The sequence below is a fragment of the Melitaea cinxia genome, chromosome 3 (assembly GCF_905220565.1).
Source record: "Melitaea cinxia chromosome 3, ilMelCinx1.1, whole genome shotgun sequence".
In the NCBI taxonomy this organism is placed as follows: domain Eukaryota; kingdom Metazoa; phylum Arthropoda; class Insecta; order Lepidoptera; family Nymphalidae; genus Melitaea; species Melitaea cinxia.
This window is the reverse complement of record NC_059396.1, coordinates 15265649-15281061: the sequence shown is the minus strand read 5'-3', so window position 1 is coordinate 15281061 and position 15413 is coordinate 15265649. Positions and strand designations below refer to the sequence as shown.

Below are 15413 nucleotides of genomic sequence, written 5' to 3'. Positions count from 1 at the left end.
TGTTCAAATTCTGAAAATAAAACTGCCTCTAAATTAATGTAATTGTTTGTGCATAATGTGTGCGATGACATTATGCACAAACTATGCAGAAATGCTTTTTAACCGCCTTCAAAAAGTTACTTAATTCGACCGTATATATAAATTATTTTTTTGTTAGAAAGGAAATATCACTGGTGTGGTACCATGATAAGGAAACCAGGATCTGATGATGGGATCCCAGAGAAATCGAGGGAAACTCTCGAAAATCGGTATAACTTTTTACTGGGTGTACCGATTTTGATAATTTTTAATTTAATCAAAAGCCGATGTTTATCATGTGTCACATTTAAAATTCATCGAGATCTGATTACAACTTTTGGAGTAATCTTTGATAATGCGTATTTACTCGACAACTTTTTTGTCTACCTACGTTGTATTACTTGTCGATATAATTGAAGTCAGTTATTTTTCGTTTGCCTGCTAACACAATTATGTATCATATAGTCTACAATTGTTTTTGACTTCTACATTTTTGTGTGCAAATTAATGTGAATAAGAGAAAACAATAATTGAGCTTTTGTATTAAATTGTAATTTTTAGAAACATTACTAGGAATACATATTGATAAGTTGTTTATTCGTTAACAAAATAGAATGTAAACACAAACGGAATACGATAACCTAAGTATGTAGTTTCTGGAAGGATATTGGCGATATTTTATAAGTGAAGGCGATGTTCGGGGAAATTTATAGCGGTTGATTTCGGAAACGCCCCGTCGGCCACAACACGCTCGGGTTCTATTATTTCTTGTAATATTTTTCAACGATGTGGTTCGAATTTTGTTTAGATTTTCGTATCAAAAAGATTTACAGCTCTTGAGATATGTTCAACAGATAACGAAATTCCGGAACTGTTTCTACGTTTAAAAATAGGTTTTAACAAGAAATTAACGTCATTTGTATTTTATGTAGATTTAGTATATGCCGTCGCTTTGTGGAATGTTATTACAAACTTTTCATGCTAAAAATGGCGATCGATTATTTAAAAATATCCTGCTAGAGCATATTTTTAGTAACATTTACTTTCGTCATATTTACCAAAAATGATAACGATTGAATATTAACTAATCTAGACAATATTTAACTGATCTTCTTTGATAAACATAATAAGACTACCTTCAATCATCGTAAAAGGTGTATGTTATTGTCTTCCATCAGGTCGGCGATCAAATATTGGAAGTGAATGGGCAATCATTTGTGAACGTGACTCATGATGAGGCGGTCGCTCAGCTGAAGTATCACAAGCGTATGTCTCTGCTGGTGCGGGATGTGGGGAAAGTGCCTCACGCGTGTACTGCGTATGGAGAGAGGGAGGCCGCCCCTAGGTAAGCATTGTGTAATACGAAACGAATAAATATAATATAACCATGAAGTATATTCGTACTATATAGTAAGTTTTAACAATTATACTTTGTGACGTATAGGTAAGTAGTTACTTTACTATTTTTTCAAATTTCACAATTTTATTTTCTTGAACAGTAAAAAATATAAACGTTGTATAAAACGAAAAAAAAAAACAGTTAAAAAACAGGAATGTAATTTCGTTTATCGAGAGAAATGTTAATTTATTTTTAATTAATTTACTGTTATTTTCAAAGTTTCGTATAGTTACAGTGTTAGAACTAGAATTTCATTTAATAAACTAGCAGTATCGAGAATTTATTATTCTACTGAACAAATTATATCGCTTAATTTTGTAGAGCAATATAAACACATTAAACTTGAAAATCTAATAATTCTACGAGTATATTGTGTAACGTGGTTGATAGTTTTGTTTGTGTTTGTTATTTGATTTATTAAAATTAGTCGTTTGCAGTTTTGTATTTGTAAAAATTGTATCATAAAAATTATGGTGGTGGTGTATGTAGCCTTCTCCTCTAACTAAAACATGATCTTCTCATGTTCATAATTATAATCAAAGTAATATTTACTCTCCTATTCATTAATTTTACCAAATGCATTTATATAAATAAAAATGAATCACCAAAATGTATGTACGCCTGTAACTTTCGAACGACTGCACCGATTAGGATTAAAAAAATCAACAGACTTCTAAAAACGAGGCGGTTCTTAATTCAACTTTTTATGTGTAACTTCTTACTGTTGGACCAATTTTGAGGATTCCTTTTTCAATCGATGCTGGTGCTTGTCATATGGCCCCATTTAAATTTGTTCGAGACCTGACAAGTAGGTACCTTTTGAGCTGCGATTGTTTTACCGACTCCCTATGGCAAATTATTTGTTGCACACAGTTATTTGTGTTAGTACATTGTTAGGATATATATGTATATATATATATATATATATATATATATATATATACGAAAAAATGGCAGTACGATGTTCGTCAGGTCAGTGGGTTATGTAACTAATCTAACTATTCTATTCATCTACATTTAATCCGTCTCTATTATTCTATTAGTCACAACAAGAATGTGTACGATACAGATACAATGAATTGAATGCCAGACAGACGTAACACGTTGCCTAAGCCTTGTTAATTATAGTAAGGTCGTGTTAAGGGTGTCTGTATATACTGTATGAGAAACGGAATGGTATTACTTATTACTATCTACGCGTAGGTGCAAGATATAATAAGACTCTATTTCTCTACATACGACACCTAATTTCTAAGTATGTTAACTTGTTTCTGGTTGTCATTTCTGATGTCTTAAAAGTATACTGTGTAATTTTACAGCTATTAATGATTTGTAAGAGGTTTTCATTTGTTTTGTTAACACTTCACAACTATCCGAATGCAAGCAAATACTCATGTACGGAGATTTGTTTAATTTGATTATTTTTATTTATTAAGTTTGTGTGTTACGTTACGATTACGATTATTTTTATATTATTCATAGAATAAGCGGCTGGGGTAAACGAAGAGGAGCAGCGGCGACCGCTGTGGAACAGAAAGCTAAGTCGCTACTTCCTCAGAGCGATATACCAGCGTTAGCTTACTATATGGAGGAGTACGCGTCGAGACGACTCACTCCTGATGCCTTTTTAACTGTGTTAAGAGATCTCTTAGATACGCCACAGAAGGTGAGTCTTTAATAATATAATTTATAAAATTTTATAAAAATTGACGAAAGTTAATGTATGGTGATGCGAAATTATAATTAATATCAATTCCTAATGGATTATGTTATAAAAATGTTGGTTTTTGGTCTGCCTAAAAGCACGTAAAATCTTCACTTGTTTTTATAAACACTTATTAAAAAGTGATAATGAGTTTAAGTTTCTTGGTTGTTATATTATCTGACAGCCTGCAGTATTGCATATCTGTGATATGTTTGTTATATCCGTAAAAAAATATAATGTTTTTTAGCTTTAATGGCAAATCTTGGTTACAAATTGAACAAAAATATCTGAATTAAGAGATTAGGGAATCGGACAAATTTTCAGTAAGCGTTTTAAATTCATCTTTATTAATATTTATTTCCATAAAAAATAAAATTGTATTTATTTGTAGCCTTTTGGGTACTCAAAATCATGTTTTAATATTGTTTGTTTAAAAATACCGCCAAAACGCAACGCTACGTCATCTGAGAGCGCGTGACGTCATTTGTGGTAATAACAAAGGGCGCGTTCCACCCAACGCCCACAATGCCATCGATCACGACCGCTGAAATTGCAGTCCCACAAACGTAAAAAACGCCGCGGGCTTTGTGAGCGAATTTCATAAGTGGAACGCATATTTCTGTGCTGTCAAGTGTCAGGTGTCAGCTGTGTGCTCGCAATATGGCGGCATGGTGAAAACATGATGCGGGCGTTGTGGAAACTTAGTGGAACGCGGCCAATGCTTGATCCCACAAGTAACGTCACGCACTGAAGTTGATGTTTCACCACAGATTGAAAATATTGTAAATAACAACATTTTATTTCTTCATTTAAAAATATTTAATGAATTATATTAAATTACTAGCTGACTCAGCAAACGTTGTCTTGCCGCTAAACGCTATTTAAAAATAGGGATTGGTGGTAGAAGGGTGAAAATTTAGGGTTGTATATATTTTTCAACGCTAAATCATAATAAAATAAAAAATAAATAATTTATCTAAAAATTAAAAAAAATTATGGGTGGACTACCCTTAACATTTAGGGGGATAATATGCACACAAAATTTCATGAGAATCGGTCAAGCCGTTTAGGAGGAATTTAACTACAAACACCGCGACACGAGAATTTTATATAAGACTAGCTAACCCAGCAAACGTTGTTTTGCCACATATATTATTAACCCCCTTATTTCCCCCCCTCCTGACTTGTAACTTAGGGGTATGAAAAATAGATGTTGTTCGATTCTCAGACCTCCGCAATATGCACACAAAATTTAATGAGAATCGGTCAAGCCGTTTCGGAGGAGTTTAACTACAAACACCGCGACACGAGAATTTTATATATTAGATTATTCGATAAATAATCGTAAAACAGTTTATTAATTATTTAAGTGCATTATAGATTTTAATCCGATCACTGTCCGATCCCCTATTGACTAAATAAGTTGTAAATATAATTCTCACGCTCAAAGACAGCCAGTACGCTGATGATTTTGTATCAGTTTTCAAACACACCACAAACATAAACTTCCAGACCACGATATACACAAACTTTACGTGTGTTACACAAACCTTAGGAGACTTTAGGAGATTATAGATAAATATATAGCAAATATGTGTGGATGTGTATTTATTGTTACTATTTAATGTAATTTATGTTTGTACTGTTAATTCTTATATTGTATTCTTTTGAGTTTTTTAAATACAAATTTGTTGTTTCTGATGACTTTGTTTGCTTAAAACGTCGACTCTTGTACATATCTAAGCCTCTTGACCTTAACTAGTAGAGAACAATTCTAGCGTTAATGTCACATTTTTTACAATTCAATAGAGTATTTTTTGGTAAAGGATAAAACGACCGCCCCGGTGTAGTGGTGCAAGTAGTCGCCCAAAACACCGACGGCTTGCGGGTTCGGTTCCTGCTCGGGATGGATATTTGTATTTGTACAAATATTTCTTTTCGGCTTAGATGTCTGTCCTTGTGGATCTCTCCACCGTGCCTCGGAGAGCACGCTAAGCCACAGGTTCCGGTTGTTATCATTAATACCCCTATACCCTTTTATAATCTTTCACTCAGGTTAAATTGGTATTTGTAATAACAATATACATACATATATGATATATAAAACTCTGTGTTCACTGGAATAATGTACCATTCAAATTTTATAATAATTTACAAATATGCGAAGCGGTTCACGAAATTTAATTAAATCCACACAAACTATCAAACCTCATACTATCGTTACAGTATTAGCAGATGAAATCTTTCATAATAAACGAGCACCGCCGCAAGATTTTCCATGCGTTAGCACGTTCAAATAAACAAAGAAACCTCGTTAGCTTTATAATATCTATGTAAACTAGATGTTACTTGCAGTTTTACCTGTGCTGAGTTTTCGCCGTCTTTAAGAATAAAAATTATAGCGACTGTATACGTTTGTATGAGTCGTAGTGTCATGTTTTGTATCGTATATTTGTTTTGAATACTGTAGCTGTCTAATGTTTAAATTAAAATTAAAACTGGTTCATTACAATAAAGTTTTATTAACACAAACAACAACTCTTCTTGAAAGCTAGTAAACAATATTCAATTACCAAACAATAAACATAATAATCAATCAATTACCAAACAAACAGCGAAGATAAAAACCAAAGTCTAGTAAATATAAAAGAAGTCGCCTTGTCTTACATTTCAACATTCAATGAAACTTTTTATATTTTTTGCCTGTTATTACACAAAAATCAATTACAATAAAATCAAAGGTAAATGCTGTTGTAATTTGCACCTGTAAATCTAGTAGTACCTGGGTGACCGAGTTTAGCTCGGTATTTTTAGTAAATCATGTTTTTTGGAAATCATATTTAAATACGAATTACATATTTCTAAAATATGAATAATATTTTTTTTTACTGAAAATAATAAAAAATGTAAAAAATATAAAAAATCAAAAATAAAAAAAATAATAAAAAATAATAATGATAAAATATGAATAATATTTTTCGATTTTAGCGACATTATAATAAAAAATAAGAATTGGCTTTTTAAATAAAAAATAACGAGTGTAATTAGATAAAAAAAAAAGAAAAAATAGTAATCGATCTGGAAATTTGACGATTTGAACCGTGGTTCAACGTGGTTACAACTTTATTGACATTGGCAAAATTTACCTTCGTATTCTAACGATATTGTAGCCATTTTTTCATTGTCTAAAAACTGGGATAAAACGACATTTTCTAAAAATGAATCCTAGCTAGATTTATTTATCTCCCCTGAAAAATCCCCTGCATGGATGGATCTGATGGAATGGATCGATAGTTTTAAGCCTACTTTAATACTTAATTACTTATGCATTTTCACTCAGGCTGTCTCGGGTACTCGCTTCAATATATTCATTTGATTGGTTCAGTATTTGTATGTTTATTCAGGAATGGAATTTAAATAAAGATATGGAGAGAATCAATTCCCAGTGGTTATGCCATAGTTTTCCACTCACCACGTGTTTATTCTCAGGGGGTTTGTTTGTTGGATAGTGAACCTTTGTTCTTTTTATTGCGTTCAATGTTTGGGAGAATAGGGCAATTTCAAACAAGATAGTAAAAATGTGAAAAATACTATTTGTCTATATGAACAAAAGGGTTTTCTTTTATGTGACCACTAGCAGTTTCCGGTAGCTTCACTCGCGTAATGATTGATAATATTTAAAAAGAAAAGAAATAAGAAAAAGTGGCTAAAGTAGAATAAAATCATTATATTACAACGACACGTTAGCGCAATGGCCACAGCATTGGCTTTTATGTCTGTAGCGCTGGCGGCTGCGGGTTTGATTCCCACACATGGTATACTTGTATTTGCCGTAAAGATGTTTGCCGTGGTCAGGCGGTGCTTGCATATTGTGCGGCATTTATTGTTGTTATTATTTAGGACCTCTTCATTATGTTTCATCTTTCGTACGCTAGAACTATCAGGCTGTTTGCAAAGCTCGTTCTCGATTACACTTCATAAGGTTGATTTATTGAGATAGTGTACAGCAGCATATATCCTGCTCAAAAGCTGGAGGAGCCCGCCTGGAAAAGTACTTCAACCTTACAGAAGATCATAGCTAAACTCTCAAGTGTGTTCCCCGCTGAAGATCAGGGGTAGGGTTGGAAATAGACTTGCGATGCTGCTGTCGTTGCAGGCGTCTATAGGCTACGGTAACCGCTTACCATCAGGTAAGCTGTAACCAAGCTCTTCTTTCGAGAGACCTTCTACTCAATGTGGTTTTGTCGCGAAATTCGATCCTAGTAGATTATCTGGTAGCTGTTAACTATTGCTCTGCCAAATTTCAAACCTGTAGCACAAAAACTGAAAGACTCTTATACAAATGTGCGAGAGCCCTTAGATCCCTTAGTCCGGCCCTATCAAAAAATCAATTTATAACGAACGTCTACTAACTAATAAATATCTTTTTGCAAAATTTCAAACTGGTATCACAAACAATGAAGGAGTTTCATATAAACTTACTCGAGCTCTCAGTCCTTAATCTAGTCCTGGTACAAAATCCGTTCTTAGCGGATGTTTATTAATTTTAAACCACCTACGTGACAAGTTTCAAGTGTCAAGCGGACGCCTATTAAAAACTACCTCGCTGTTAAATTTTATTTGTATGCGTTCAGCGGTTTTTGAGATTTCGTAATAAGCAAAAGACTCAATGATTTTATATAATAGTATATATATGAATATTTTTAGATATAGAAATGTGTGTTTACGCTGAAAATATCTTATTAAGATATTAGATACAGTTAAAGTTAATGCTTTACACTCAACGGCCCCCAGGAGGATTTTCCCCTGTGTCGGGGGTCCGGAAATACACACAATATACAAGAACAAGCGCCCAGATGACAACAAACATGTATATGGCCAATATCTGTCTGTCGTGAGCGGGGATCGAACCCGTTGTGACCGCTGCGACAACGCGTCGTAAAATTCCTGTTTCAGACTATTTTAACATAATTATTATATTATGTATTGTCCATCTTAATAAATGCTGTTTTATTTATTTTAGTTCAAGTATATACTATATATATATTTCTTATTTTTGTTATTTTTTTTTCTTAAAAAAAAAGAATATTTGTATTTGTATTGTATAATTATATTACAAATTTTCAATACGAGGTAGAGAGTACCTACGTAGAGGTAGAAAGAGAGTACTTTAAAATTGATATTAATTGAAATGGAGGACCAAAATGAAAAAAATATTGTAAAGCTACGATGTATCTTATAAATTTAAAACTAATTTCTTTTCAATCTTCATTGCATATTAAATCAAAAAAAATTGTACGCAGTATTCGCTGCTAACGGAAATCCGAGAGTTTCTACTTCCGGAAGACAGGCCGCGGTTCGACGAGCTCGTTTACAGACGACCGGAGGATGCAGCAGATCACCACTTAAAGGTAATATGTTATACTATGTAGTGGAAATCGAAGTTTTTATTTTTAATAGAAGTATTTACATTCAAGTTTCATATAAATAATTATGATATCACTGGAGAAGATTACTTTTTTAAATAAACTTTAAATATGATATGCTTCGACTTGCCTAAAAACGACGTGTTTAAGGGCGTGCACAAGTGATAGAAAATCTTTTAGTGTGTTAGACACGTGTATGAGGATCACTGTTTATACATTGACAACAAAGTTCATAGAACGATCTAAGCTTCTGAGGACTGTAACAATACGGAACGTAAACAAGCTGCGTTTTATCTCACTTTGATATCCTAAAGAGTGCTAAAACAAGGAAAGTCCGTATAAATATTTAGCAATAAACTTTTTTTGTATCGACCACACACACAATAAATGTCTACACACACACGATCATCTGTTCCTAAAGTAAGGTTATTGGTAACAGCCGACTGGTATAGAGCTACATATATTTTTTTCAAATAAACATACTTATAAATAATACATATATAAATAAGTATTTATATTACACCCAGATTCGGTGTGGGAATCGAACCCACAACCTTCGGAGCAGAAAGCAGGGTCACTACAAACTGCGCCAACACGCTAGTCAAATACATACTTCAGCCTATCGCAGTCCACTGCTGCAGGCCTAGCATGCACGCCACGACAAAATTTTGTCGACCCCTTTTCTCGTATTATCTCTCTATGTCTACAGTAGCTAACATGCGGGCACGCGATACTCTTCTCGTTACGTCAAGAAGAGATAATCATTAAATTTTAGTGATCTGTGATATTTATCTCTACGGAAGCTAACATGACATCGTAATTTTGTCGAATTTTGTCGTTTTAGGAAGAGAAACTTCTCGTCTTCAATATTATCGACGAGAAAGACGATAAATAAAAAATAAATAAAACCGGGTGCCTATTTTTTGTATACCATGGCGTTTCCCTATTATAATTATATAATTTCGGTATACGAAGAGCGGGAAATGCGAAAAGTCGAGTGAAGTGTGCCATATAATGACACAAAAAACGTATTTGCGCCCTGTTGCTTCTTATTCTAAATAATAATAATAATAATAATAATAATAATACTTTATTTTAGACCAAAGTATAAGTCCATATTGGGTTAGTACAACAAGACAAGACAACATTCAGAATAAAAAACAAAACAAAATTATATTAAAAAAATCAATAACTAAAAATAAAATTAAATAGAATAAAAGTAAAATCAATAATCAAAAAAAAATTCAAAAATTCAAAAATTTTTAAAAATTAAAAAAAAAAAAAAACAAACAAACAATGCGTGATAGAATTACAATTATCTAATGTGCGACAAGATATAAAGCACAACACGAGCATATTGTTTTACATATATAATTAAATTCATTTACTTACGCCGTTTTATTTTCCATATTAGAGTTTTTTAAATTAGATATACACTTTTTATCTTAGCCAAAAGGCCGAGAACATTTTTAAATAAAACATGTGTCACTCGTTTGAAATTGGTCAATAACCTTGTAAATTCAACTTTACGACATAAGAAATAAGAATGATATTCAGTTGTGATTATGGTTGATAATGTTTCTCTACTCGACAAGGCGAAGTCTTCGGAAGAGAATTTTGTCTCTCGTAGTGCGCATGTTAGGGTAATCGAGAAAATACTCGATGTAGACATTATCTTTCTCTCTCGTCAAGAGATATCTCGTTGTATGCATGCTAGGCCGGCTGGACATAGGCCTCCCCAAGTTCGCGCCACACATCCCGGTCTTCCGCAATCCTCATCCAGCCTACACCGGCAATCTTACGTAGATTAGATAGATTAGATAGCAAAAAACCCATGAGTTCGCTAGTCAAATGATGACAGAATATTATTATTTTTGGATTATTATTTCTTTTCTATATGTAAAACTGCTTGCCATTCCGTGCTGTCAACGTTTACAGGCCATAAATCTTTTATATTGTTTTTAGCGAGGGAATGAGCGACATATGCTGCCCTCTTCTACTATGCACGAACTCCATGATCCGGTAAGTGCTTTAAAAACACATGGTTTGTATGTATGTGTTGCATGTCAGTGTATTACGCGATACGATGTGATGGCGTCAACATTTACACATAATAATATACATATATGTATATAACTAAAATAATTTCACTTTTAAATCCAACAATATATATATATATAGTTACTATTGGAAGAAAATCTGTGTTAAAATAAATGCTACGTAGCTACGAATAAGAGCTACAGATTAAAAGCTACGTAGCTTTTAAACTTTTTCGTAAAAGGTTTTTGCTTAACAATTATTTACTCATATTAATAATTGGTGATTATTGATTTCTAAGTTTAATAAAAAAAAAAAACCAAACTATTTCTTAATTTTAATATTCATCGACTTAAAATATCTCGCAGGACTCTATCTGTGACTTGCTAATAGGAAATTAACTCTCATATGTGAAACAAAAATGACCGTTAACATCGTATCGCGTTTGAGGTGTTGCGTTAAGCCTTATGGTATTAGATATTTACATTTTGTTGCATATAAATCGTACATTGATGTGTGATTGTGTTATTATACTGTTATTGTAGCTTTGCGTAACAATAGACGAAAGATGTTTTAACTAAATATGTAGAAGCAGAGCATAGATCCATCATCACCGAATACCATTTATTAAAAAAAATATTGTGTTTACTAAACGGTTACATAATACATTCTTTTTAAAATTTAACAAATTTCGATACGAACGAACTAATTGGAAATATAATGATTCGACATAATTGTTATGACATAAAATTATGACATAATTTAACGGGTAATTACAATTCTTTTATGTGAAAATGATGAAAGAAACAGTATACATAAAGAGAAATTTAGGGTGAGGTGGTAAAGCTTTGTTTGTAGGAGGTGCCGGCCGAAGTACCTCTGGTTGTCGACCACCGCTCGCCCTCCGAGGACTCCGGCTTGGGCCTACCACCCCACGACCAAGCTTACAGGTGACCCCACATATTTAGGCACGCTAAAACACCACGTAAAATTCTATTACAGATTTTAGAAAAATATGTCACGATAGAATGTACTATCTTTTATTTAAAAAAACTGCGACATTATATAGAGAAAGCCTTTATAGATGTCAATCTTCATGTACCAGAACCGCTACTGGCTTAACGCCAATACTTCACTTGTACTTAGCACGAAAATTGATTCTCGCTTTATCACCGTATAAACGTTCGCATTTATTGTCACCAGCGGTTTTATACGGTTATTCTGCATCCGTAAGGGCTCTTTTGAATTAACTGCCCGTAAACTTAATCGGCGATTAAATAAAACAATTCAATAGCGATTACGGTCTCATTGTTTTATATTTTTTTGATAATTTCATATAAATTTTTTTTTTTAGTTTTCAAATTAATTAATGTTTTTCGATCGATTCGAGGGTTACAAAGGTTTAGTGAAACGAAAATAAAATATTTGGCAGAATTAGAAATATTCGAACGGATGCTTGTTGTTTATTTTGATATAGTACAAGGTAATAGTCTGTACAAGCTGGACGTGAGGTGAGTGACCAATGTTGTGTGGGGCAGGAGCGGGCGCGTGTGGCGCGCCGGGGACCCGCCGCCGCCGGACGACGAGCTGGACCCTCCACCCGAGGTGATTTTGCCAGAATTACCTTCACTTACTAACATTCTACTTGTGACACATTCACTTCTCTATGTCTTTTCTGAGTGTCCTGGGTGTCACTTACCCGCGAAAACGGTTAAAAAACATAAAAAAATATATTTTTGTTCTAACTACGAGTAGAACAATTATGTATATGGGTACGACATCTCTATAGAAATTGTCACTACGCGAGCGCTACGACGCTCGCCGCTATTATTTTCTTACTTCTACTAATACTAATTGGGTCTCTTGGTACCTGAAAATTTTCTCCGTTTAAGTTTTTAAGTACATACTTGTACGTTGATGAGTGGCACCTCGGCACGACCACTGAACTTCTGTGATTCACGTTTCTTGCATGAGTTTATAACGGCTAGATGTAGTACTTCACTGAACTTACAAGTATGGCCGTTATTTCCATTTGTACAAAACAAAAGGGGTAAATCTGGCAAAATTTTCACATTTACTTCGCAGACATATCATGTTTTTATATTGGCACTATTGATAACAATCTGAATCGGTAATAGCGGCCAATAAATATCTTCTTTTCTCATTTTCTTGGCTATTAGAATAGAATAGTTTTTTAGAAGTTATCTATATATGAAAATAACTTTCCGCTCGGAAAATTTATAGATATTTACACATTTTTATGACGAATAAACTATGTATATATTTATACTTATTAAAATGTAATAATAGTTACAAGTAACTAAAAAAACACGCTTTTTTAAATAAACCAACCTAAAAAGAAAAATAATTTATCCTGACTTTCCTAATTAGGATAATCCAATATTCTTATCAAACTAGTGTATTGTCATCGGTCCTCGATAAGTTTACTAAGTTTAAATGAAATCTGAACTTTTGAAGTGGGTCAAAATTAAGTAAAAAGGAGTTAGTTACAAGCATACAAACATACAGGTGAAGCTAATGAAAAGCGTGCAAAAACGAAATGTTTGTAAAATACCCACTTCATAAAACTGTGGCATATAGTTGTTGAAATAGATTCTTATTTTACACATTTGCAGTATCGGCTCGTTGGTCTAGGGGTATGATTCTCGCTTCGGGTGCGAGAGGTCCCGGGTTCAAATCCCGGACGAGCCCGAATGAATTTGTTTTTGTTGCTTCTTTTTGTTGTCTTTTACGTTGTTTGTGGTATTTCTTTATCTATGTATATAAAAATTTCGTGTCACGATGTATGTGGGCGATTAACTCTGAAACTACTGAAGCAAATTTTTCAAACTTTGTAAGCTTTTTTAATTTGGTCAACTTGGGAGAAGGGTAGTTTTTATCTCAATTGGACCCGGTATGTGGCGCTGCTATCGGTATGTAAACAATTAAATTTAGTAGTTGTTTTCCGGGCAGAACAACGTCTGCCGGGTCCGCTAGTATGTAATAATTTACTGTGGCTATAAATGAACAGTAAATGGGCTTAAAACGAAAATATACAAGTGCATAGGTCAATGCAATAAAAGTGAAATGTCCTTGGAATATCAATTGAAAGACATACATGAAAATATTAGTAGTAGTAATATTAGAAGTATTAGTAGTAGTTATTAGGGAGTACTTTGTTGTTCTGAGATACAGTTATCTAATTAGTTCAGATAACAGGTACACTTCATTTGAAATACCTTTCTTTGTACTACCTTTAATGTATAAGTGTGAATTATGCTTATATAATGCATAATTAAAATAATATGGAAACTTTCTTTGGATAAAAATAGCAAGATTTAAAAATATATTTCGATAGACAAAATACATTTTTATATAATTCACTCACTTTTATATCCTTTTATATCATCATAGTCATCATCGAAAGCTCTATTTACGTTTAAATTAATCTACAAAGTTTTATATAAAATAAATAATAATTAAAGAATATATTTATTACTTCCTCACAAATGATCAGTACAAATTGACTTACAATTATAAAATAAATAAAACCCGAATGATGAAAGCAGAAATTTATATAATTAATCGAAGTGTGGATTTAAGTGCTAGAAAAAATCAAATTGCAGAACCTCGTCAATAGTTATAAAATTTATTTATATAAATAAATATATTTTATAATTAATATGAATAAATAAAATAAATAAATAAATGCCATTGGAGCAGACGTGTCCTTGACGTCTTCCGGCTCGCTGGACTGACTGACAATCTACGCAAGATTGCCGGTGTAGGCTGGATGAGGATTGCGGAAAACCGGTATGTCTATGTCCAGTAGTGGACTGCAATAGGCTGAAGTAATGAGGCTTTATTGTTATTTTTTTTTAATTTGAATTATTAAAGAATTAGTAGTCAAAGGTCTTCCTTTAAACAAAATGAGTACATTCGGCAAACGGCATCAATTAATACAAGATCAGGATCATGCTTTCTCAAACGTTATTTCATAGATTAACTTAAATGTTAACAATTTTACTTGCTTTTAATAAAGTAAATATCAAATCATAGAACGTAAGAGTAGTTATTCAATTCGAGGTTATGTAAAGCATTACATTTATAAAAAAAATAAGTATCTTGTATTTATTATGGTTACAAAACATAAAAATATTTTATTACTACATTAGTGGGAATTAGTCTTCGAGCTAATACATTCCCAAGATCTACTTTTTCAAGTTTTTAACTTTAATCCTTAAATATTTACTTAATTTTGGTCTAAATGGTTAAAGCCCGATTTTATAAAAATGAGTTCCAAGGTTTGACATTCTTATCGTAAATTGTTTAAGGGATTCAGCTTAAATTTGTTATTCAAAGGTCCGAAACCTACTGTTACTTTCGCCTTTGTCTTTCTAAAATATTTAATATTTCTTCTCTACTTTTAAGGTTATTTTACTTATTTTATCTTTTTATCAAGGAAATTTCAAAACGTTCTTTCTTTTTCAAAACTTTACATTGTAAAAGTATACCTACCTATATTATTTTTAAAATATCGCGTATTAAGTTATGACTGACTGAAGTTGTATTCGTGAATTCATATCATTGTTCTGAACTGCTTATAAAAGTTTGGACGTGGGGATGATACGACCTTGACGGTCTTCCTATATCTTATATGTTTTATTTCCAGTACATTTTTCCACTTTTCGGACGTTGATGTCCAGTCAAAGCAATAAGGTTTATAAGGTTTTGTTTCGTTTGCTTTTGATTTTTGCTAGTGCTATTGCTAATACATATGTACCGTATCCATATTCATATACTTATTCATAAATATATGTAGCTGTCA

The 15413-nt window shown here is 32.7% G+C and overlaps 1 protein-coding gene, 1 long non-coding RNA gene and 1 other non-coding gene across 3 annotated transcripts in view; 2 read left to right on the top strand and 1 right to left on the bottom strand.

Moving 5' to 3' along the window:
* Positions 1–15413, top strand: part of LOC123669584 (whirlin) — a 99373-nt gene that overhangs the window by 40005 nt on the left and 43955 nt on the right. The window contains exons 8-13 of the mRNA XM_045603184.1: positions 1197–1363; positions 2900–3083; positions 8426–8533; positions 10514–10570; positions 11444–11535; positions 12124–12190. Coding sequence (XP_045459140.1) covers positions 1197–1363; positions 2900–3083; positions 8426–8533; positions 10514–10570; positions 11444–11535; positions 12124–12190 — 675 coding nt within the window. The remainder of the gene's footprint in view (positions 1–1196; positions 1364–2899; positions 3084–8425; positions 8534–10513; positions 10571–11443; positions 11536–12123; positions 12191–15413) is intronic.
* The window catches only part of LOC123669586, a 68573-nt gene that overhangs the window by 31931 nt on the left and 21229 nt on the right, over positions 1–15413 (bottom strand). The window lies entirely within an intron of this gene.
* Trnap-cgg lies at positions 13226–13297 on the top strand. The gene has a single exon. It is a non-coding gene; the product is annotated as a tRNA-Pro (tRNA).